Source organism: Mandrillus leucophaeus, unplaced genomic scaffold (genome assembly GCF_000951045.1).
Source record: "Mandrillus leucophaeus isolate KB7577 unplaced genomic scaffold, Mleu.le_1.0 Scaffold1, whole genome shotgun sequence".
NCBI lineage: Eukaryota > Metazoa > Chordata > Mammalia > Primates > Cercopithecidae > Mandrillus > Mandrillus leucophaeus.
The window spans coordinates 2,504,402-2,529,912 of record NW_012098097.1 but is presented as its reverse complement, the minus strand read 5'-3'; the positions used below and the strand labels follow the sequence as shown (position 1 = coordinate 2,529,912).

The following is a 25,511-nucleotide window of genomic DNA, read 5'->3' as shown; positions in this document are numbered from 1 at the left end:
ACCTCTGCCAAACAGCAGGACACCCTGGTTTGGCTAGAAGTTCTGGGAAAGGCCACCTCCTTCCTCTTGGAAGGCAGTAGTCTTGTTTTTGGTAAATAAAGTCATTTGGTTCAGCAGAGGGCATCTAAAACACTGAAGGCATTACTTGTCTGGACATTGATTCTACTAGGATGTAGGCCAGAAGATTACACTCTTCTTTTCAGAAGAATGAGAATAAGAAGTGACTAGCATGTCCAAACAAGCTGTGAAATCTTATCCCTCCTGCCCCTTGAATAGAGTCCAATGCCCCAAGATAAAGGAAATCCACTCTGTAATCCGATAGGCTTGTTACTGAGCATTTTGCCAAGAACAACACCTTCCCTTCACGTAGTGCCAGGGTCCAGGTGCATAAACTCCAGCCTAATAAACTCAAATACAAAAAAAAAAGAAAAGAAAAAAGAAGTGAAACCTCTTGACTTTTGATATAATGTGACTATGGATTTTCTTGGCAAAGATGGAGAAGAATGTGCTTACATGTGTTGCACAAACACTTTACTGCAGGTCTTTTGGCTTGGTTGCTAAGGTCAGAGGACAAACATAGAAACCCAAAATTAGGTTACTGTAATTGTTCCCATTCTCTCTCATGCCACTGAGAGCTCTTTGACAAGCCTACCTTTGAATCTCCAACACCTATCATAGTTCTAGTCATTTGATGGTTGGTAAGCATTTTTCAAAATGAGAAAAGTGCTTTGTTGTGGTTGTTATTGTTGTTTGATGGACTTAGGTATTTGTAATTTAGGGTAAAAACTGTCTATCTCAGAAAATAAAAAATTGCTACTACAAGTATAAGATAATACATATAGTGCCATATCATTTGTAAAGCACTTTTACATAAACCATTTTCCTTTAAATCTCACAAATTCTGTTTTTATTTTTATTTTCTAGTGAGCCAAACAAGGCTCAAAATTTTTAAGGAACTTGCGGAAGGCCACTTTTTTTCACAGCCATTTCTCTGTAGAAAATGAATGAGCTTGCATATAACATTTTACTAAGTGGAACTAAATATATTTTACTACAAAATAAAAAGGGGAGATATCAAACCTGCTGCAAAAAACCTGTAGAAGTTCATTTGAGAATTTCTTAGAATTGTAGATTTCCTTAGGAGGAATATACGTTAAATCATACACACACACGTGTGTGTGCACATGTATATATACACACATATGTACGCATATATGTATATGTATATGTATGATTATATTTAACATATATGATCAAAATTATATTTTTTCAAAAGTTGTGCTACCAAACCAAAAAAGGTGTCAGTGGTCCAGAGGGTTGGACTGGGAAGTAGGTAGGGAGCTGGACAGAAGTAATATGTACTGAGCACTCAATTTCCAAAACTTGAAAATTAGTAAAATTCTTCTCTAAGAGTTAGAGAGCAAAATCAGGGCATGCTTCATCAAAACAGAGATAGGCAAGTCCTTTAAAAGACACAATAACAAACACAAAAGACGTATGCAATCTAAAGAGAAACTGGAGTATACATAAATATATAAAAATCAACTCAAATATTTAAAACATTAGCTCAAAATGAATTAAAGATTTAAGTGTAAAACTCAAAGCTATAAAACTACTAGAAGAAAATACAGGGGAAATGCTTCATAATATTGATCTTGGTAAAAATTTTTAACGATAAGATCTCAAAGCACAGGCAACAGAAGCAAAAATAGACAAATGGAACTACGTCTAACTAAAAAGCTTTTGTACAGCAAAGAAAACAATTAACAGAAGGAAGAGACAACCTACAGAATGGGAGAAAATATTTGCAAAGTCAAGGGATTAATATTTACATCTGTCAAGGGATTAATATTCACTTGTATAAGAAACTTGACAGCAAATATATATATACTCGAGTTGAGAACTTCAACTCTCCCTCCCTGAGGAGTTTTGGACCGTGTTTTTAAAAAAATCTTTGGCAGGTATGGGGCTGAGAAGCAGGAGGTCACTGATTAGGGCATGGGAGATTAAAAAATTGGGAGAGGTATATATACACATATATATACACACACACATATATATACATATATATATATACACACACACATATATATATCTCCCAATTTAAAAATGGGCAAAATATCTTAATAGACTTTTCACAGAAGAAGACATACAAGTGGCCACCAGGTATATGAAGAATACTCAACATCACTAATCATCAGGGAAAGGCAAACCAAGACCACGATGAGATACCACCCCACTCCAGTTAGAATTGTTGTTATCAAAACAACAAAAGAAAACAAGTGTTGGCGAGTATGTGAAGAAAAGCAAGCACTTACACATTGGTAATGGAATTGTAAAATTAGTACAATCACTACATAAGCGGTACAGAATTTCGTCAAAAAATTGAAGCTAGAACGACTGTATGATCCAGGAATTCCACTACTAGATATATATCCAAAAGAAATAAAATCAGTGTGTCTAAGAGATATCTGCGTTCCTGTATTTATTGCACAACTATTTACAATAGTCAAGATATGAAATCAACCTAAGTGTCCAATAACAGATGAATGGATAAAGAAAATGTTCACACACAGACACATGCACACCATGTAATACTATTTAGCCATTAAAACAAAAATGAAATCTTGTCACTCGTGGCAGCATGGATGGACCTGGAGAGCATCATGTTCAGGAAAATAAGCCAGACATGGAAATACAAATACTGCATGATATCACATATATGTGGAATCTAAAATAATAAAAATAAAAGTTAATATCATAGAAGCAGCAAGTAGAAGAGTGTTTACCAGAGACTAGGGAGGGGTAGTAGGGGTAGGGGAGGATAGGGAGGGATTGATCAATGGGTACAAAGTTATAATTAGATAGGAGAAGTAAGTTCTGGTGTCCATTGCACAGCAGTGTGGCTATGGTTAAGAATAAAGTATTGTATATTGCAATATAGCTAGAAGGTGTTATAGGGCTGTTATGTTCAAGCGCTCATTGAGCAGTAACAATTCAATATACCGAGACAGCGGGAGTTGCTGCAGAGAAAGAATTTAATAATCATAGGTGCATCCAAATGAGGAGATAGGAGAGAACCTCAACTCTACCTCCCTGAGGAGTTTTGGATTGTGTGTGTGTCTTTTTTTTTTATTCTTGTTATTGTACTTTAAGTTCTAGGGTACATGTGCACAACATGCAGGTTTGTTACATATGTATACACGTGCCATCTTGGTGTGCTGTACCCATTAACTCATCATTTACATTAGGTATATCTCCTAAAGCTATCCCTCCCCCTTCCCCCCACCCCACGACAGGCCCCGGTGTGTGATGTTCCCCTTCCTGTGTCTAAGTGCTCTCTCATTGTTCAATTCCCACCTGTGAGTGAGAACATGTGGTGTTTGGTTTTCTGTTCTTGCAATAGTTTGCTGAGAATGATGGTTTCCAGCTGCATCTATGTCCCTAAAAAGGACATGAACTCATCGTTTTTTATGGCTGCATAGTATTCCATGATGTAAGTTTGGCAAGTATGGCGCTGAGAAGCAGGAGGTCACTGATTAGGGCATGGGAGATAAAATCATAAATATGTAGAAACTGCCTTGTTGCACTTAGTTCCTCAGAGGGTTCTTCACACTCTCTGGTGTCAGTGGGCCCTTAGTATGCAAGATCTGGAAAACATCTCTTAATGGAAAACTTGAGGTTTCTTAACATTGAAGAAGTTGTCTGTAGAAGTTAGGAGCTTGTGATGGGGCTACGTGAATTTTAAGTAGTAGGAAGCAAGAAAGAAGTAGGCTCTAGGGAAACCTGATTAATGCTTAGCCATGCTTCTACTCAAAGCTTATGCTTTTGGTAAGAAAACTGACAATTTAGTTTTATTAATTTTATGAGGACAGTTTTAGGGCTAGGCTTTTAAATGTTCTCATCACAAAGAAATGATAAATACCTGAAGTGATGTATAAGCTAACTACCTTGTTTTGATCATGATACAACATAAATATTGAAACACCAAATTGTACTCCATAATTATGTACAATGACAATGCATCAATTTAACAATTAAAAAAATAAAGATCAAGGAATCAAAAAAAAAAAAGGATAAGATGAAATCTCTGGAAAAGGTAAACTTACTTTGTCAGTGGTTTCCTGGGGCCAAGGTGGGGCTGAGAGGGGAGGATTCTCTGAATCAAGGTACAAAATAAATTTGGAAGATGATGGTAATGACCGTGGTAATAGTTACAAGAATGTATAAATTTATCCAAAGCATAGAAATGTACACTTAAATAACTGCATTTTATTGCATGTAAAATATGCCATAAAGAGATAATTATATAAAAAATCACAGATGAAACAAGAGAAAGATTTCCAGACCTCTGAAATGTAACTTCAAATGGACTGTGTATATTCACTTATGTAAGTAAAGAATGTTTTAATTAAAAGGGAACAGAGAAGGATGATACTAGTTGGCCTTGGAAGTATCTGAAAGAAGAATCCCACAAGCTAAAATGAATAATGCTGATCCAAGCATTGTTCAGGGCAAGAGAGTTCCATCTGATGATTCAACATGACCAGTTCTTTAGTCTGATTCCCAGTTGAGTTAGATGAAAGATGCTGTCTTTGTTTGCTAACATCCTACAATCCTACAGTTAATTCACATGACTTCTCCTTGCTCTATTCCCAAGCACCATGAAAAATTCACAGAGAGTGAACATACACTGACTGTAGTCTTCAAGTGTGTGGTTCCCTTAGCATTCATACTTCTCATTGTAAATAAATATTTTAAGACCATACATCTGGATCCTAGGGCCAGATGTGCTGATGGAATCAGATGTTTGAGCTTGTGGGACTGGAGGCAAATGCTGGACTGAGTTAATTAAACTTTATTACTTTATGTATCTTAGTGGCACAGTTATTGTACAATTTTTCTTTTAATCTGTGGAGTTTTAAAGCTGACCATTTCTAACAACAAGGGTCTTGCTAACCACAGGATCCTTTGATTTGCCCAGCACCTTATTGGGTTTCAAAAGGCGAAAAGAGTAGATCTCACTCTTGGTGGTGACAGATAAGAGAACGAAATCCCCATAGAAGTCCAACCTGCAAGATAAGTTTGATGTTTCGTGCAGAGTGTGTGCTGAGAACCCCTTTTCCGTCTTCCATATAACATTATCTATAAAACCAATATTTCTTAATAATGCATTTTCATGTTATTTTGGAAAAACTCAAAGAGGAATTGAGTTCTCATCGTGGGTTGATGTGGGGCAAAAACCAAAAAACAATCAACAATAGAACAAAACAAAACAAAAACGCCAGAAAACAATGCATCGGAACTCAAAGACAGGAAGAGGACATGGCTGACATTTAAAGCTTTATTTGAGGAAACTCCTTTTGTGCTTGTTATGTACCTCTAGGTAAAAAGACCTGGAAATTCTAGATTCATTTAAGTAAAATTTTCCCACCTTAAACAGCCAAGAACGTTCTTCAGTTCCATTATTTTTCTTTCTTTCTTTTCTTTTTTTTTTTTTTTGCAAGCATGTAACTGGTTTCAGTAAGCATTTAAGAAACATGGCCAGTCTAGTTTTACAAACAACACTAGCTGAACCAGCTACATTTTTTACCTGCAGGCTGCCAGCTTTCCAAAAAGGGAAAAATCCTTTCATATTTTACTTATACAAAAGACTTATTTGCCTTGCAGACAGTCTCAGCCTCGGGTTCTCACACGTAGTCCTCCGAATCAAGAGAACAGACAAGGCACATTCATGAAGAACACATAGGATTATATTTTTGCTCATCGGACACACCTTGTACCTTTGCATTTTCCTTTTTAAGTAAATTCTATATTGCACTCAACTTCATGCAAATCACTAGCAGGAAGTAGCAACCTAAGAACAAGTACATTTCAAATCATGCCAGCACGCAGGTTCAGGATTGCCCTGTTTCACTAAAGGATACTAGAAAGAAGATGTGTCATTTTCCACAAGCAAATTTAACTCATCAGCCCTTCAGAAGGTATAAAGACCAGAGGCAGACCCTCTAAATTCTAAATTCTAAATTCTAAATTCTAAACCCTCTAAATTCTGAATATTTCCCCCAGGTAAATATTGCAATGGGACGACTGTTGAGGTACTCTCCTCCCACCTTCCTCTATTGTGAAAGAAGCTGTTTATTGCAAGTAGCAACAGGATTTCTTTAAAAAAGGATTTTGTTGCCCTTCTCCGCTAATTGCTTTTTTGGCATTCTCCTGTCCACCTCTTTTTATTATCCTGCAAAATGATCATAAACCTATAGAATGTTTTAGACTACAAATGCCAAAAGGCAGAGCAATTTCAGTAAGCCTGGTGAACCCAGATGGCCTGATATGAAGATCCCCTGGAAATAGACTTTGTTAGAAAAGACTCCACATGCAGATGTCAAATGTGAACCAGGGAAAGATAGAAAGGCAGAAAGTCTCACTCCCCTGTCTTGGTAAATCTGGGCCTCATTTCAATTAAAACTGAAGTGAAGACTCCTCCTTGAATGGTTCAAATGTCTTGAAATGGAAGGGAGAAGTGAGCTGTAGACTGAGGCAAAAGTACATACTGTATTTATAATCGAACACAGCTTTTTATATAATTACATCCTTGTGCACTTTTTATTTTTGGTTCTTAAACAAAGTCACTCAGATGAAATTAAAGAGTGTGCAGGAGAAGGTGCTTCTATGCTTCCTCCAGTTTCTATGGCAACTCGGGGGCATCTTATTCAGCTGCCTCATTGACTGAGTGTGCTCAAGTGATGCTGGCTGCAACTTTAGCTGGCTTTCAACTTTCCCTCCCTGGAAAAGGCAGGGAGAGTGCTTTGTTGACCTTATGGCCACCAAAAGAACTCATGATAGGACTGAAGAAAACCTCTGACATGTTAATTCAACTTTCCCTCATTTTGTCATATATGGCGCCATCTGAGAGTGCTTTTGCTGAGAGTGTTTTGGTAGAAAGGTGTGTATACTTGCCTTTGAAATTTCTCTATTGGTAAATAATCTGTTTTTATGTGAAAGTTCCTAATGCAGCTATCTATATAATGTAAAGGAACCTCCTATATACTATTCGACGAGACACTCTCTTTGCAGGACCAAATGAAGAGTTGCTTAACTGGGACTTCAGATGTAAAACTGTATTAGCAAAAATGTAAAAAAACAAAATCCAAGTAAAATGACAAAGTCTGAGACTTGGTTCATTTGTTTGTTGCACTAGATTGAATGTTTGCCAAGAGATGTCTTTCTGTCCATGTGTCAGGACTGGGGAAATGCTGAGGCGAGGATGATTCACAGAACTAATAGGAGCAGAATACGAGGTCAGAGCAGTCATTTAGCAGGAGGGAGGGAAAGAACAGAGTTCACGGGAGCAAAGTCCTTACAAGACCAATTTAAACTTTAAGAAGAAACACTTCCAAATTTTAGGTTAAACATTGCATTAGGTAACCATGCTTTATTACTGTAACTTTATTAAGAGTCACTTCTGAGCACTACTAATTACAGCAACAGCAAACAGAGTGGCAGGCAAATGATAGAGAATTAAAAGTGTTTGGGAAGAAGGAAGAAAAGAGGAGAGAAGGGAAGAGGAAGGTAGGAAGAAAAGGAAGGAAGGAGGAAAGAAGAAAGCAAGGGAAGAGGAAAAAAGGAAGGAAGGAAGGAAGAGAGGGAGGGAGGGATGGGAAAGGGAGGGGAGAGGAGGGGAGGAAGACAAGGAAGGGAAACAAGGAAATAGGGAGGGAAGGAAGGAAGGAAGGAAGAAGGGAGGGAAAGAAGGAGAGAGGAAGGAAGGAAGGAAGGAAGGAAGGAAGGAAGGAAGGGGAACATACATGCTATTTTTGAAATGTCTCTGGCTTTGGAGTCTCTCTATGCTTAATTTTCTTACATTTCCCTAAACCAAGAAATTGTCATAATGTTTTTACCTCACAATTCCATAACTTTTATATTAGTATAAGCTTGTTTGGGTATGTATGTTTGTGGTCAGAAAGCAGTCTATCAAAACCAAACCAAATGTACACAAACATTTAAGTTTTCCTTGAGGGACTGTTTGACCTATAGAATTTCCATTGTAAGAGTAAAAAAAAATATAGACTGTAAAGTAATGTATTCTGATTATGGCTGTGTGTCTATACAAGTATTATGTTTGTAAATAGCTGTTTTTTAACTAAGTTGATTTTAAGGTTATTGTTACTGATATATGGCTAATGGTTTCAAAAGAAGTGACTAGAAGGAGGCTAGGAGGGGGAGAAAATGATATATATTATATTTTAAAGGTTTTACATATTTTCATTTTAAGATATTTAAAGTTGAGAAAATAGGTTTGTCTCACCAAACTTACACATTAATATGAATGTTTGCAGATGATGTTTATCTAGAATTCAAGGGTAAAAATCAAAACAAGAGGTAGGAGTTACCATCATGAATTCGAAAAGAAAGTGAGAGGGAAGGAAAGCAAGAGAGAGAGAGGAGTTTTTTTGTTTAAGCCAGGTAAGATTATTTATAGACATTTGAGATGTCCTTCCAAGTTATCATGGCAGAAGGTTGCTTACTTAATCCAAGTCTACTCTCTTGGTGCAGCATATTTTGTAAAGCCTCCTGGGTCATTTGAGCCAAATCAAAACCATTAATAATTAAACAACCAAACCATCTCATTAATTACATGTTCTTTATAGTCACTCATTTGTTGTTTTGTAGGACATGATATTTGCGATCTTAGTTATCCAACTTTGTCGCTTAAATGTGGTTCCAATTGAGTTCTGGATTTTTCTAAATATCGAATTTCACCTTATACCAAAAAGTTATAAAAAAATTGTCACAAATAAAATATTCAAATGATGTGCTCTGAAAACGATTCCCAATAGGGTGTTTCAAAAATACTAGAATCCACAGTGACTTCCCTGCAAAGATATTTAATCTAAGTACTCAGTAATTGGTAGTTATTGTTATACACAAACTTTTTATATCTAAAACCCAGTTACTTTTCTTAGTTTTTAAGACAAAATAAATATATAACCATACCACCCATTTTCTAAGTTGTGATTGATTGGAGACCAAGTTCATATAGAAAACTCTGAGTGCCCAGTACTACATAATAATTGCTTAACAAATTTTTGGTTGAGTTGAATAGAATTTTCTAAAGTCAAGCTGCTTAATTGCCTCAACCTCTTAGAATATAATCTCGAACCTGAAATAAAAAAGATCTCTGAAAATCAATACAATGAAAATAAAACCCCTGCACTGAAGCCAGGTCGTTTGTGTCTCCTCTGGGCCTTCTGAACCTCTCTGCTATTACCTATGATATTAGTCATAGAGGATTATGGGATATCCTCTCTGATAATCTACATTATATAAGATACGATATGATATATGATAAACTTATCATATATGCTATATTATATCATATATGATACAATAACCTATGTCATAATAACCTATGTCATAATAACCTATGATTTATTTGACACAAAGAGTAAGGAGCAGAAAACAAACTAGTACCAGGGGAATTCTGGCAGTGGACGAAATATTAGCTGGTTTCATGCTAAAGAAAGATTAAAAAGCATATCCCATCAGAAAGAGGTGCACATATTAGCTTGAGTCACATAAGGAAATGTTAAATAATATATATTATCTTTTGAATAAGGCAGAGAATTGTACAATATTTTAGAAAACCATTCCTCCAAAACAAAAAAAATGCCCTTGAGGCGACAAATTTCAGTTAGTTGGAGAGAGCCGTTTCCTAAGTCACTATTCACCATTATTATTCTGTTTAGTAACACTAACGTGCTACCTCTGGTTTACCTTGCTTCAATTCCTCCCTTCCGCATTCTTAACTGGTGGGTCTCCCCCTTTCCCCCAGCCATTCTACTTCTCTACTTTCCAAAGGAGGATGACCGACTCCCTTGGTTTGCCCAGAGCTTTTCCAGTTTCAGCACTGAAAGGCTTGCACTCTGGAAAACCCCTGAGTCCCAGGCAAATCAGGACAGTTGGACACCCAATTCCTAAGCCAGGCATTCTGATACTCTCATTCTACTCGTGCTGTGCAGTACTACCTTGTAATTAGATATTTCTCGTTTTATAAAATCATTATAACAACCCTCAGATAGTGACTAATCATTAGGTCACTCAGCTCCATGGTCTGAAATATTCTGAAGAAACACTGAGGTCCTGAAACAAGCTGATCATGGATTTGGTTCTTTACTTCATTTAAAGCGCATAGAGCTAGCCGTCCTTTATTTATTTGTGTGTTTATTTATTCACTCACTCAAATTTGGGCAAACAAATATGATTTATTTAATCAGTTTTGCTAGCTTGAAAATGAACATTTCTAGACGGAAATTTGTTTTTTTCTTTGTGGGTATGACCTGGGAAGCTGCTGCTTCTGAAGGCTAGAGCTTGGAGGTCTTGCCTCACTTGTCACTCAAAAGACAGTCCAAGCAAAAGGACTCTGAAATTCCACCCTTGCCTTTTCTTTTTGTATACGTATTTAATAAAATAAAAAATAGAGGCCTTTATAGCATGCAACTCACTGCCTAGCGTTACCATAACCGGTCTTGCTTAATTATCTCAATTGCCCAGAGGATTGTGTTACACCTTTGGCTGTCATGGGCAGAAAACAAAAGTGTGAATGTGGTCGGGTGCCTGCAGCTTGGTTAGTAACAGAACTTTGTGGTTTCGCCTGGAGACAGACCTAAACAATTCCGCGTTAATTGAAATTAATCTTAAGTTTGAAATTTACCCAAATCCCACAACCAGTGTTTGTAGTTAGTCTACTCGTTGTAAGTTGTTCTCTTCTCACCAAACATTAAATGAGGAATTTAGGAACAGGTTATGAACAAGGCAAGAATTCTGCACTAATGTATGCTGTGCAAACAAAAAGGATGTATTTTCATTACTGAAAAGGATAAAAACTGAAAAGCAGAAAGGCCTTAAATGGTGAAGCTTTTACCAAGCATATGTACGAAAAGAAAGTGCATAGAGGAGTCACAAAAACCCACCACCTAGTATTGAGTGGCCTCAGTTTAAGTCTCAGCACTAATAATTCATGTACGTACTTGGACAAGGTGCTTAACCTCACTGAGCCTTAGTTTCTTCATTTCTTAAATGAGGATAATAATACAGCCTATTCCATAGAGTTGCTGTTAAGACTAAATTATTTAGTACTTAGAAAGGATTTAGTCATATTTGAAATATAAATAATAATTGCCATATTAAAGAAAAAATAGCAAGGTACAACCCATATTTTAGAATGCAAATTTTCTCCGTATTTCCAACCTTGAAAAACATTTATTTATTTCAAATCTGCCAGAGAAAGTGGCATTTCCTTTGGGACTACATATCCTTGGTAGCTTTGTGACCTGAAACGATATATAATTGAGTGGATAAAATTAGGTTTAGATGCAGGTAAAACTGGAATTCAAATACTACCTCACTGATTCATTAGCTTTAAAATTCATACTCAGTTTCTTCACCTAAAACAGGGGTCAACACACTACTGGCCATGAGCCAAATCTAGCCCGCTGGCTGTAGAAGTTAGTAAAAATTTTTTGAAACACAGCCATACCATTTGTTTTCATACTGTCTGTAACTGCTTTCACATTACAAGGCTGAATTTGCATAGTTGAGACAGAGACCCTCTGGTTCATAAAGCCAAACAATACTTATTGCCTGGCCCTTTACAGAACTTATTTGCCAAGTCTTAATCTATAATACAAAATAATAACATCCTGATTTGGCTTCTGTGGGAATGAGATAAAAATAATATGTAATGCAAGAACTCTACACATAGTTGAGACTCAATAAAGAGTAACTACACATTATCACCCATTAAACAGAGAATCAAAATCTAAACTTCATAATATTTTTGTTAGTTTTTTTTTTTTTTTGGCTAGTTTATTGGTCTTTTCTATTCCCTTTCTACCTAGGCTGTTGTATCCAAAAACAAAATATGAGCTTGACTTCCTCAAACTTGAATTAAACTAATCTGCCACCCCACTGCACCTGTCTGTTGCCATTTCTATGGCTCTATTCATCTAACCTCTCAGGGTTTATGTTCTATTGTTTGGGAATATTTGCTTTATGGTGTTTCTAGAGTAATCATACAGGAAGCCCAAAGATTCTTCCACCAATTTGTTTTCAATTTTTAATTTTTTTATTTAGAAATAATAAAATAAGACATAATATATAAAAATATGTACAATCCATGGTTTGTGCAGTACAATAGGAAGACTTTAGATACAAAAAGACAGCAAATGGGAAAATAATAACTATCACGATTGTCAATGGCTAGGATTGTTCAACTTGCCAGAGCCCAGAGCTGAAACTCAAAATTACTAGAAAAGAGATTCTACTTTGCTGAGGGTTAGGGATGGGCAGGTAACTACGCCACACTCTTTTTTTTTCACCTGAACATTATTAGACACAGAGTGAAAAAGAACTCACTCTACTTCTCAGGACAAGCTTTTGCTTTTACTGAGTGGTTCATTATAAAATATGAAGTGACATTTATTAATTGTAAGGGAAATACGATTTACGGGACAGAGCTCATCAAATAGACATCAAGAGTTGGGGTAGGAGTGTATTGGGAAGAAAGGAAGTAAAGAGAAGAAAGAATGCATTAACAGAATAAAAACAAAGTAAAACAAACTTTTCTAGGAATTTGAAAATGACAACAGTGCTATAGTGACATCCTTAAAATGTCTGATTCAAGTATACTCTTAGAGGGATAGAAAACTACTCCTTTCTCAATAATCAAAATAGAATTCACTTTGTCTACATTTTATTTAAAAATAGGAACACCAGGAATCTATGGCTCCCCCCAAAAATATAGTGCCCTTCCAGATATGGGCAAAAATTCTTTAAAAGGGAATAAATCCTAAGTAAATTCAACAGGGAATCTGCTTGCAATAGAGAAGCAACACACATCTGGGAATCGACCCCAGATATTCACGGTGAGTCCCCTCCATCTGCATTCTAATGACATGTGTACACTAATTAAGGAGACCCAGTCAAGAAGGACAAATATTTTGAAGGTAAAATGCAGCAATCAATGTCGTGCATTACCTGTGTCTTGGCTCTTGACAAAAAAAAAAAAGAAAGAAAAAATTGCCATTTAAAGCTTGTAACTGTTAAAATGCTAATAACTAGAAAAAGGTTTCAAATGAACAGTCCATGCTGAAATAAATAACAGAAGAACATAGCAATACGAACCTTATAAGGCTGGTATATATTTGCTAAAACCATGCTAACCCGTAGCATATAGGTACTAGCTCTCAGACATTGCTGCACTGACATTATACTTTCTATGGCAATTATTTTTCTTTACAGACCTCTATTTACATTTGGCTTTAAATATGAAAATATCTGATAAACTTTATAAAATGTACACTTTAAAAACATAGCTTCTGCAAAATTTTCTTGAAAAAACAAACCTGTGCACCAGAAATTTTATATTTTTTTCTCTTTTTCAGAAATAAGTTGAAAGATTTCCCTCCCTCTTTCTTGCCCCCCCCCCATACCCACCCCCTTTCAAATTTCTCAAGTCTTTTTAAGTGGCAGCACTCTGTGTTTAGGGGGAGCCTCTTTTGTGGCCACCCCCATTCTCCACTGTATCTTCATTTAATTTACATATCACTGAATACTCTTTGGTTTGATTATTTTCCTTTGCAAAACGTCATAATAGCAGCAGCTGAAGCCCTCAATATCCTCTCACTGTCAAGAACCAAATTGTTGCCTCTTCTGTAAGTTTTCTTGTCCACTCAATCCCCAATTCCTCCAACTCTTTAAACACCTTCCCAAACCTGCCTTAACATTTGGATCTAAAACAACCACTTGCTTAACATCTCTTTCTCGGTTTCATTGAAAATAACACCTCAGTTTTCAAAGCCATCAAATCTGAAGGCTGAAAACAGCAAAAATTGTCATAGTTTTGCAGGCACGGCATTCAGATATGGCTGTTCAAGAACCAGAGACCATCACAAACATCAATTTACAAAATATGTGATTCTAGAACAAGCTGTTTTTTAATGGCATACAGAGATATAATACCATAAGAGAGTTGATTTTGAGACTCCAATTAAAAAGAAAAGTCAGTAACCCCAGAATTCACAAATAGGGAATTTTAAATTTAAAAAAAAAAAAAAAAGAGTTCCATTATTGAGCTACAGTGAGGAAAAAAAAAAAAAAAATGTTTCTAGCAAGGCAGTCAGCCAGGCAGGGGAGGCTTCTGGAAAACAATGTGTCCTTCCTTAGTAACCTGCTCTAGGGCTCCACAGGAGACAATGCTTAGCTCACATTCAATCATAAGTATGCACACAGAAAAGGGAAGTAGCCTTTTTAGACCATTATCTCCTTTACTTGTCATTATGTTGTATTTTTATGACTCTCTTTGACCCTAAAATACTGAGACATTTTCATTACTCTCCTCTGCCATAAAAAAGGCAAGTTTCCTCTTCCTCCTAAATACTTGATCTGAAGTGCTGCATCAGATTGGCTTGTCCACACCTCCCCGTTTCCCCGCTTTGGCATTCACCGCCCTATCTGACACTGTAGGACTCACTCCAGACAGACTGATCAGAGGAACAAGCGTGGAGGCCAGGTGTGGCATCTCCTCTAAGGTGAAGGTGGGCTGGCGATGTCCTGACAGTCCAGGCAATAAATTCAGCAGCAAGGGTTTAAACCCATTTATCTGTCATGCTGGATGGCTCAGTTTTGAGAATGCCAGGATGCCAAGGAGGTCCTATGAAGATCTTATGAAATGAATTTTGGAATGTGCAAAAGGGAAAGCCCAGAAAAATGTAAGAGTACATCACCATCTCGCACACTACACATGAGCCTGGCCAGCACTGCCTAGCAGGAAAGGATGGATGTTGGTATTGTGTGTGTGTGACTTTTACTGCCCCTTTCTTCTTCTTCCTCTTAAAATAAAAAAAAAAAAGTTACATGAAAGGACAAAATTTTAAACAGCACTACACTGACTAGACTCGGTGAGTATGATGCTCTATTTTCTGAATAAGGTGCAAAATGAACCGGCGGTTCAAGGTCTTGCTGAGGTTCAAAGTTATTGTCTCTTGATTTCAAGGCAGCCCATGGGGCTTTGTTTTCTTTTAAGTGTAAGCTCCACTGTGCAAAAATATGCATTATCTTTGGTATTTATTTTAGGTAGTTTAACTTAAAATTTGAGATAACCCATTAACATCATGGAGGAAAAAAACAACAACCACCACCCAGAGGCTACCATTTGGCTAGTGTTACATAATGCCCTTATGTAACAGAGAGAGAGAAAAAAAAATCAATTCTAGCAAACAAATTACTGGCCTCAAAAAATCAGGCTCTTGTTTTGGCAGTTAATAGCCAAATACTTGCCACTTTGAAGCGCATCATGAGCTTTCAATCAAGTTCAACACTGACTTTAAAATTACACAGAAGGAAAACTACACTGCAACAAAAATACACATTTGTGTTCATGTAGTTAGCAGCTTTTCAAAAATTAAGGCAGAGTCTTGCCTTTGTTATGCCATTAAAAACATCCTTGTTCCCTAAAGAGAAGCATTCTGGATAAATCAAATACCCAACCAAGGCTTGCCTGCAAGTTCAAGTTTTGGAAAAACACAAAACAAAACATAAAAACCCATAACTTATTCTACAACATCTATGTGCCATTGGGTCACAATGGAGGCATGGTTAGTGCTTTATGCTAATCATGGAGCTTACAGTCTTTCTTTGAAACCATTGTGCTTGCCTCAGTCCCTTGTGGCCGCTTGCTTGACCCATCTTGACCAGTACCGTCATCTGTATAACTGTTTTGGGCCTCTGACCAACAGACCGTGTTGTAAAGTAACTATTCCAGAGGAGGAATCAGTCAGTCATATCTCCGACTCTCGCCGTAAGGGCCTGGGCTCTAGAGGTACACTTGCCTGGTTGTGAAGGTCTATGTCAGGGGGTGTGTCCGTACTAGTGCTTTCTGGAACTCCGTTTTCACTGTCATCTTCCTCTTTGCTTGTGAGGGCAACTTCATTTTCATAGCAAAATGAATTCGCATTTGAGAGGATGTATTTCTTTTCTGCTAAGTCTCTTGCACTGCAAAGGGGAGTGTTGGGGACTTCGTAAGTTTTGTGGAACCTGGAATAGTCCACTTTGTAGTAGTGCTTCTCTTCAAAGAGCACAGGCTCATAGCGGTGGCCCCACAGGATTTCATTTGCTAGATAAGAGCTACGGCACTGTGTCGTCATGGCAGTGGCTTCCACCATGCCTTCCAGTATGACCACGATTTCAAAGTCTGCATTGTCAATGTCCTGTTTACTCAAATCATATAAAGGACTGTCTTCGTCTATTTCATGGACTATAGTGATTGGGGACACCAGAAATATACGATCGATTCCACTGTCAAACCCAACATTGATGTCTATTTGATCCAGAGGGATATACTCCCCTTCAGAAGTGATTCTGGATTTGAGGAGCTGTGCTCGGACATGAGCTTCCACCAAGTGGCTTTTCCGAAGATTGCCCACTCGCCACATCAAACACAGCTTGCCATCTCTCATGGCAATCACAGCATTGTGACTGAAGACGAGAGTCTCATTTCTCTTCTTTGGCTTTGCCATCTTGGCCATGACTGCACCAATGATGAAAGCATCAATGATGCAGCCCACGATTGACTGGAACACCACCATGAAAACAGCAATTGGGCATTCATCCGTGACACACCTGAAACCATAGCCTATGGTTGTCTGGGTCTCAATGGAGAAGAGGAAGGCAGCCGTGAAGCTGTTGACTTCGGACACACAAGCTTTGCCCTCTTTGGATGCATCCAGGTCCCCATGGAGCAGAGCTATCAACCAAAACACACAGCCAAAAAACAGCCATGACAGGACGAAAGCCAGGCAGAAGATAACCAGCATCCACCGCCAGCGAATGTCCACACACGTGGTGAAGATGTCTGCGAGGTACCGTTGCCCCTTCTCACCCACGTTGATGAACTGAACGTTACAGTGACCATCTTTCTTCACAAAGCGGCTCCTGCACTGTTGTCGGGTGTGGACTTTACTCTTCCCGTTCCCAAAGCCATTTGCAACTGCCATGGTGGCCAACTTCATACCGTCTTCTTCTGAAGAGACAATGCTGTAGCGGTTGGTTCGCACACTGCCCATCGCTTCTGCTGGGGACTCCAGTGCCTCTGCTTTGGAAAACAGTCTGAGTTTTTGCAAAACGCTTTGGAGAAACAGTTTTGAATGTTCGGTGAAGACACACACACACAAAAAATGAGGAGAGATGGGTGTCTCTGGGAGCCTCGGGGTTCTACCAAGGTCTGTCTGCTGACATGCAGAGTTACTTTAATAACTCAGCTGACATCCAGAGAACATGTCCTGCAAGAAAAGAGAGATTGTGCATTACAAAATAAGCCACTCTTAAAGAATTCTACTGTCTAAGACAATACATCCTAACAAAAACACATAATCAGGTAAAGATAAGTATACTTCACATTAAATTACAAGGTTTTACATTTCTTTGTATCCTAAGCATGCTTTGTAAACCTTTTATTTAAAAGCATAAAGTCGTTAAACATAGGAGAGTTGTCTGTGACAGTTGTTCAACCAAAATGTCAGGTCAGGTCCCCTTTCCCTTATTTTTGGCCAGGGATCTAGAATATTCTATTTTTCAGGTCTACCTCTCCCTTCTCTTATTCTTTTCTTTGGCCTGCCCCACCTGCTACGATCCCTGTTAAGCAGATGAAAGACTGTCTGATCCCAAGGTTTGTTGTAAAATTTTTGGAAAGAGGACATGTTTAGAAATCTTCATGTGGATGCAGTATTGATATTCACTGAGTTGCATGTGCACTACGGGAGAATATGAGAGCCCCTGATGGCAAGGTTGAAATCGGAAGACAGACTATTTTGTTTAAATGATATAACTAGCAGACCGGATAGGCTGAGGAAATGCTAGAGGACAAAAGTCAGATTCCCACCTACAAATATAATAGTGATATGGATTTTGGAGTAGGCTTGATTGAGTGTATCCTGAAAACAGAGGGAACTAGTGGACAAAACCTCCTACGATGGTGAATACTGCCCCTATTGCTTATAATCATCTGAAATGGATCCCAGTTTCTGGATACTGTTTGGGCTTGCTTCATCACTTCTCACACTTCAAGCAACCACTATGCAGAAATGCCTGCTAAGTCTCTATTAGTGCAGGTAATTCTGGCTTGAAGACTTTGAAGACGCAGGTTTGCTCTGGGGGATAGAGAGCAATTCTGTTGCCTAGCAATAAGAGTCCTGAAATTCTCCTGAGATGGAGCTGTCATGTGTAATGACAGGCTAGGAAGTAAGCACCATTGTGCCAAAGGACCAGGTCTTTAGCGGATTGAGATAAGGCAGGAACTCATTTCATGTCAGTCCAATGCTGTGTTCTCTCAGACAGAGACAACTGTGTAAGGACAGATCATAAATGCTAGTCCGCTTACTTTCATTTCCAGCGCTGTTATTTGCTACAGGTTCCTATGGAGAAGGCACTCACCTTTACCTAATATGTGCAAATAGTAGTTCTCAGTTTTCTCCAATTGCCTCATTCTTCCCTAGGTAAGAACTATCTATTTACTTTAACTTGCCATCCTCACTCCTAAGAAACTATTTTCCTTGACTAACTAACAAAAAACTAAGAGAAAGTCTAAGGTGCTTCCTTTATCAAATGTGTGATAACAAAATGAATATAAGTTAGAACTGAAAAATAAAGCTCATCCTTAACTTTTCATACAACCAAATCCTTCTGCTATATTAAAGGGGGGCAATGAATAACTCATGAAAGGAGTCAGAGATTTGTTGATGCCTGATAATGAAGACTCCATTTTTTTCTTTTCCTCTAAATCCATTAAGATTACACAGTTAACAGAACCGATTTCAGCCAAGCCAGCTGCAAACAAATCAAGCCATCCATTTACATTGTTTTTGTGCGATCCCTTAAAAAGAGGCAAGGTGCATTGCCTTTGAAAATGCCTTGTTACTGTCTTTTGACTTCTTCTTTATCCAAGTTATTATGCAAGAATGTGCCCCAACACATTTTTCCTGAGATTAGTCATCTATGAAAATTGCAATGTGTGTTACATTTTGGCAGCTTTTGACACCTAAATGATGCTTGGTTTGAAAGTGCCTTTGAATCACTTTATAAAAAGAAGTTACTGTGCTTTCTTAACCTTCCACCTGCTTCAATGTTTTGTCTGCTCCCCTGTGAAGTTTGCACTTGGACCAAAGAAACAAGAATCCTACCCCTCAAGGTTCTAGATCCTGTACATGGACAGCATTTTTCAAGTAATTAGTTCATCTCAGTTGCCTCACATTTCTAAACAGACAGAGACAGCAACACCACCAAACGCAGGTGTACGTTTCAAAAAAAAGGGAGAAGAGCTTCATTTAATGAATGCTTTGTATTCTTGAGTTCTGATTGACTTCAGAACTTTGTATTATAAGCTGACACCAAGAAATTCCCTTTTCATGATTCAAAACAATCCTTCCTTGTGAGTTACCATTAGGGGCCATGAGTAGACAGTGTCAAATTTCTTCTGACTTATTTCTGTACTCCTTCCAGATTAAAACATAACAACCATATGAAATCTAAAGACTGAATTAGGACTTTCCAAAAATCCTGACCCCGGGACATTTGTTTGAATTCCACAAATCACACAATACCAGCTTCCTATGAATAGCTTTCCACATTTAGAATCTTGAAAGTGGTCTGTATTGAGAGACTATTATTGTCTTATTTCCATTGCTAATAACAGAATTTGTCCCACATGTGGAGCATCATTTAGAAATTTTACCATTTCTTCCTGGAAAGAGAAAAAGAGGAGTTTTGCTTTTTGGTTTGTTTTGTTTTGTTTGGCAAAATGAAAACTTTTGCCACTTCAAATAGATATGCCCCAAAACAGATTTATGTGTGTATGCATGTGCACACACATATACTATGTATTCAGACTTTTTGTGGAGCTGATTACATAGCTAAAAGCTAGAACCTGTCAGGGTTTGATGGGGTAACGGTCTTAATGTTTCATGGTAAAAATTGCTTTCACTGTTAACCTGCCCACATGCCTGAGCGACTTTAAGCGAGCAGAAAACTTCCTTGCCCGGTCCTCTCTCACTAGCAATTACCAATTCGTGAACAAGCTGGGAAAAGCTATCATTAAAAAAACAGGGCTTACATGCAATTTTATTTCAAGCATATATTCACAATAATGTTTTGAGATGCAATCAATTAGGAATAGATGAGAACACAAAGTGATACAAATCCAGAGAATTGAAATTTGATTTGATGAACAATGTGTAAATTTCCCTTCCAGCCAAAATATTTAAGGGCCTAGATGTAAATTTCATGGACACAAATAATCACTTTTATCCAGGCCATAACCCATGATGTAGAAAGTATTTTTGGGAAATTGAGAGGTTACATGTGGTGCTGTTCATGTTAAGACTATTTATAGGCTGAGCCAAAATTAAGCATAAGCAATGGAAAAAATAGTTCAGCGCTTTAAACTTAGGTAGATGTTAAAGCAGAAAGAGCTATGGATAAATGTAAGGTCAAGGAGATCACATGGTACAAATGGGGGATCTAAATTGCTTTGACTTATAGAGGTAATACTTCCAATATGGTTTATGAATAACTAAAACAAAATCAAATGAGAGTAAATGTGTCCTGAAACACGGTCATGATGTGCAATGAATAAGAAAGTTTCTAAGGATAGGAAATAAAGATAGCAAAAGAAAACGTACTGGGCTGAGAGGTCTGCTAATGAGTGTTTAGAGCAGCTATTTCCCAGCTGACGCCATATAGACCAGCCTGAGTGTGCTCTGGGCACATGTTGCTATGTGAGCACAACTGCTAGGAAAGCAACCTCTTAGAAGCTCAATAAACATAAGGGAGGAGGAGGGGGAAGAGGGAGGGGAGGGGGGATACCCATCTATCTACGTGAGCCCCATGTCTAACATTTATACTCAACGACACTTGGCTTGTAGCACTGCTCAGCACCTGCATATGCTGAAAAACAGACATGTTTGGTAAATAAAAATATACACTTAAAAAATTGAAACATCCAATCTGTGCAGGTAGCTCTTTTCAATCTTTCAGGCTACGCAAAAGTCATACAAGGACGCTACAGCTAACCAGAGATTCTGCAACTGAGGAGTCCGAAGGATGTAGAAAAACTGTGTTCTTTTATTTTTTTAAAAAAAGCAAAATTCACAAGAGTTTAGATCAAATATTTCTTATGGAGACCAAGAACATTAAAAAACAAAGTGTCATTAAAATATGAGAAAGGAGGGCAGGAAGCTAAGTAAAATGGCCTTGACCTTATCCTCACCCTTTCCACCATGCTTCAATTAACATCTCTTACCCCTTCTGAGCACCAGGATTTTTTCCAGATAATGGCAAATAGAAATGAAACATTTGGAAGTGAGCAGGAAAACGCTAACAAGTGTACCGATAATGTACATCAGACACACAACAGTGATTGGCGAGAGGAAATCTGGCAGCCTATTGATTATTCATGTGAAAAGAAAACAAATGGCAAAATGCAATATGGATTCTCTGCATATCCAAGGTTTTCAAATAACACCTTATTTCCTAACAAGTAAAATCTGAATTTATGAAAATCGTCAGAATGCACAGCCTTATCCTAGTGATCATCCTATGATATCCTTACCCAGACACAGACATTAAACTGCCCATTTCCTATCCTTGTTTTTTTTTCCAATTGTCATGATGAATCCATGCTATGATGCAATCTTTTTGCAGAATCAAGTCGTTTTGACTATTTTGCTTCCCTAAAACCACACTGTCTTCGAGCCAGGTATTACCATTATTACTAAAAATAACAAATTGATTAAGGGAGAGTGATATGTAATGTGAAAGTTTTGCGATCCTCAGGCTCAAATTCAACTCGGGCTCCCGCTCTTCTTTCAGGAAGGCAACTTTGAGACACTCACTCTGTTTGAAACTCACGGCTATACTTTGAAGCAATGACGAAAAAAACAAAAACCAAAAAACAAAAAAACCCGCCAAGGATCAAGAATAGTGCTAAGTCCCAAGATTTGCCAAGGTTTAAGACCAGGGCTCAAGACGCACGCCCAAACCCTCAACCACGTTTTCTTTTTTTTTTTTTTTTCCCCTTAGAGTGAGAACCGAACACAGACACTCTCGCCCTTGCCTCCAAACCCAGTATCTCGCTACAGCTGGTGCACTGGAAGTTATGAGCACAAACAGATGCTGCAGAGAAATCTGTTTCTATTGCTCAACTGTTCCAAGCATGTCTCAGTATTTTTAGCTCTGGGGATGTTCTGGTGCGCACACAAACTATATAGGCATGATCTGGGACTCCGGAGCGTGGGTGAGCGCTACAGCAGTGTGACAGCTGGGCACCTCTGGAGCAGCGGGGCAGGGTAGGGTAGGGGACGGCGGCCAGAGTCCATTCCCCAGGACACACCGGCAGCGAGCGAAAAGGAAGAAAACACAGCAGCCCTTACCTGTTGCTGGCGCAGGAGCATGGGGACATGGAGTGGAAGTGGGGGGTACAGAGGCATGTAAGATCCAGTGGTTTGTAAAAAGCGAGTGAGCCAAAGCAAACCAGAATTCCCAAGACCCAGCCTGCCGGCGCCGGGAAGGCTGCGCGCTGGCCAGGGCTCCAGTGCGCTCTGCAATATCCTGGGCTCTTTTGAGGCTGTCTGTGCGACACCGGCTCTCCTGGCCCCGCCCCCGGCCGCTGCCGGCCAATCGCAGCGCGTCTGGCCGCGCGGCCGGCCCCGGGAACCGCGGCGGGGAGGGGAGGATGCTGCGAGGCGTTGCCAGCGGAGGGAACCTGCCGCCGCCTCCTCCCCCTCCACCCTCGGAGTCCGGCCGGGGGAGTCGGGCCCGGGCCGGGGAGGAGGAAGTTGCGGCCCAGCTGGGACAGCAGCAGGTGGGAAGCTCCGCGCCCGGCTGTTGCGGCTGCCTGATTGCAGCCTGGCCTTGGGCAAAGCTTCCTACTCCGTCTGGAGCCCCACACACTTCCCAGTTCCCCCGCTCGGGGGCCGCTTACCCTGCGTGCTCCTCGAGGGGCCTGCGAGATGCCAGCGCCGGAGAGAGACATTTACCGCCGGGGCAGGATTGCTCGTCGGCCCCGGCACGTCTCGCTCTCCCTTCCCTCTCTGCCGGAGCCCCTCGGCCCTTGAAAGTACCCCGGGGAGGCTGCAGCGCCCGGAGAAGCCGCAGAGTCAATGGGGCGAGGGACTGGGGCGGGCGAACAGAGCACCCAGGATTGAGACGCGCGCAAGTGCGGTCACTGCAGCGCCGCTTGGCTGTTTCTTCTCCCGACAGTTCGCGAATTACTTACAAAGAGCCTAGGCTTCTCTGAAGGGTGGACGGCTCGTTCCCTCTCGCCTTGTCCGCCCTCAATCTCTCCACCGCCGCCCGGCACGCTTTGCTGATCTAAAATCAGAACAATTAGAGAGTAATGATTTTTTTGGAATAGCAACTCCTACAGACACTCAGATCTGCCCTCGCTTCAGCGCCTCCCAGCCCTCATTCCCAGCAGCCAGGCGAGAGCGCGCAGACCCCTAAAAAGCAACTTGTGTTACCCGGGTCTGGATCCTGGAACTTTATAAACTAATCCGTGTGTGTGTGTAAACCGAAGAGTAAGTGCCTATTATTTCTGAGTACTTCGGTGTCCTAACGAAGCTTTGCTTCTAAAGGACAGGATATATTTTTGGAGTCTCCTTCCACTGAGTGTTTTAAATGTTTATTTCCTCGAGCGATCAAATGTGTCTTTTGTGCAGTTTATTTAAACTTCGAAAGGCCTCCTTGAGTCGCTAAACTAATTGAGCAAACTAGCTGGTATTGTGGACGGCGCAGTCGGGATGGATTTTTGTGTGTAGGAGAGGTGAAACTGACAATTCAAGGAAAGGTTCTGTGCGAGTCCCCACCTCCCATCCTCATATCCACACGTGGCCCCTAGGAGGTGCTGGTGAAATACGGTTGCTTAGGTTTTGCAGATACGCACTTAATCCTGCCTCACCAAGTATGCCTTTTTTCTTCGCACTGAGCAAGGTACTTAAATTAAAAGGGTGTGCAAGAGATGATTCATTCAGTGTAGCTGCTCTGATAGCCAAATGGCGATGTGGTTCCAGTTAATTTGTTGAGATTATACTGTTCACCAAGTCCTGTTACCAACTCTGTTGCCATGAACGTGGGAATAATACCTGCCCCAAGGGAGGTCTTCTTTAACATCTATTGTCATGTGTTATTTATAAACAGCTTGAATTAACACTGTAAAATAGATGGATGTCTAAGAACCTAGGCTGTATAAAAGAACCTGAGGATAGACAAGATAACTCTATATTAACCAAAGGATAATGAATGAGTTTACCGCTCAGTTCAATAAGCTTCTGAAATATGCTTCCTCCTGGACTTCTAAGAAACAGGCCAAAACTTTAATTATCCTTTAAAACATGTTAAGCCTAAATAGAAAAAGGAAATTAATCACTTATAGATTTTCTCTTCTTTATTATGATTCAGTTGGTGCATCCGTTGATGGCTAAGAATTTTCCAAACCATGTGAATTCAGAGAGGCAACACTTTTGCTGTTGTTGTTCCAGGTAATGAGCTCTCTTTGAAAACCACTCGGAAAGGGATGCCATTTTTATGCAACTTGGATCGAAATGGTTTTGCTTTAGTATTCTATTCTAATTAGGATGAATACACCACAGGCCAAAATAGTTTCATACGATAAGAAAATCTTTAAAGAAAGGAACACAGAGTTATTAGGTTATGATTGGCTGTATAAATTTAGCTGGGCAGGGGGAGGAAGGTCATAATAAATGTATTCTGCTCTCTCTCATCAATTATCAGCATCAATCCCCTAACATTCTCTCCTCCCAAAGACTGAAGGATGTGCAGCAAAGCTTATTTCTTGAAGGAGAAGGTTCGGGAAAAATTAATGATTTTAATTAGAACTTTCCAATCTAAGTAGAATCATTACCTTAATTAGCTAGATAAGGAAGTATGAAGGATGAAATTTTGCAAATGAAATTTTGGAAATGCATGGTAGCATAGAATACCCCCATTGCTTCATTTTAAAAAAAGAAAATATAAATGTATTTTAATTAATAAATGACTTTTCATCATGTCCCTATTAGGAAAATTCTGTGTGCCAATGCTTTCAGTGTTTGAGTTAATACATCTTTTGAAGTGATGCATGATACAGATTTCTGTATTCAGAGTCTATCTTTTTTGGCTGAATCAGGCCTTATTTAGCAAAAATCCCCATTAGTCTTGGACATGAATGCAATTGGGTGTTGGGATCCATCTGTGGATTAAATTTTTCCAAGGAAATGACAATTATGCTCTTACTGATTCTCTCCACGGTAACCACCTATAATATTAGAGCCAAATATTAGTCACAATCTGGATCTGCAGTCAGATTGTGAATAGCTGTGTGACGCAGAAGGTGATTGTTTCACTAGAAGCATAAATCTTTCCTTTGCATTTATATAAAGATCCCCAACAATTAGACATACTTT

The 25,511-nt window shown here is 39.1% G+C and overlaps 2 protein-coding genes across 3 annotated transcripts; one reads left to right on the top strand and one right to left on the bottom strand.

The window, feature by feature from the left end:
• Positions 1 to 12,108: 12,108 nt before the first annotated feature.
• On the bottom strand, positions 12,109 to 23,563 carry KCNJ2 (potassium channel, inwardly rectifying subfamily J, member 2). Of its 2 annotated transcripts, none has more exons than XM_011991458.1 (2): positions 22,482 to 22,661; positions 12,109 to 17,339 (listed from the first exon to the last, which is right to left on the bottom strand). In XM_011991458.1, the coding sequence occupies exon 2, from the start codon at positions 17,121 to 17,123 to the stop codon at positions 15,840 to 15,842; it is 1,284 nt and encodes a 427-aa protein (XP_011846848.1). In that variant the 5' UTR covers positions 17,124 to 17,339; positions 22,482 to 22,661; the 3' UTR covers positions 12,109 to 15,839. The 2 variants fall into 2 exon arrangements, with proteins under 2 accessions (XP_011846848.1, XP_011847564.1); XM_011992174.1 differs by lacking the exon at positions 22,482 to 22,661 and adding an exon at positions 23,327 to 23,563 and having other exon boundaries at positions 15,715 to 17,339.
• Positions 21,330 to 25,176, top strand: LOC105554922. The gene is made up of 3 exons (XM_012001608.1): positions 21,330 to 21,446; positions 22,132 to 22,397; positions 22,675 to 25,176. Exons 1-3 carry the CDS (start codon positions 21,330 to 21,332, stop codon positions 23,345 to 23,347), a joined length of 1,056 nt encoding a protein of 351 aa, XP_011856998.1. The 3' UTR covers positions 23,348 to 25,176.
• The last annotated feature ends 335 nt before the right edge of the window (positions 25,177 to 25,511 follow it).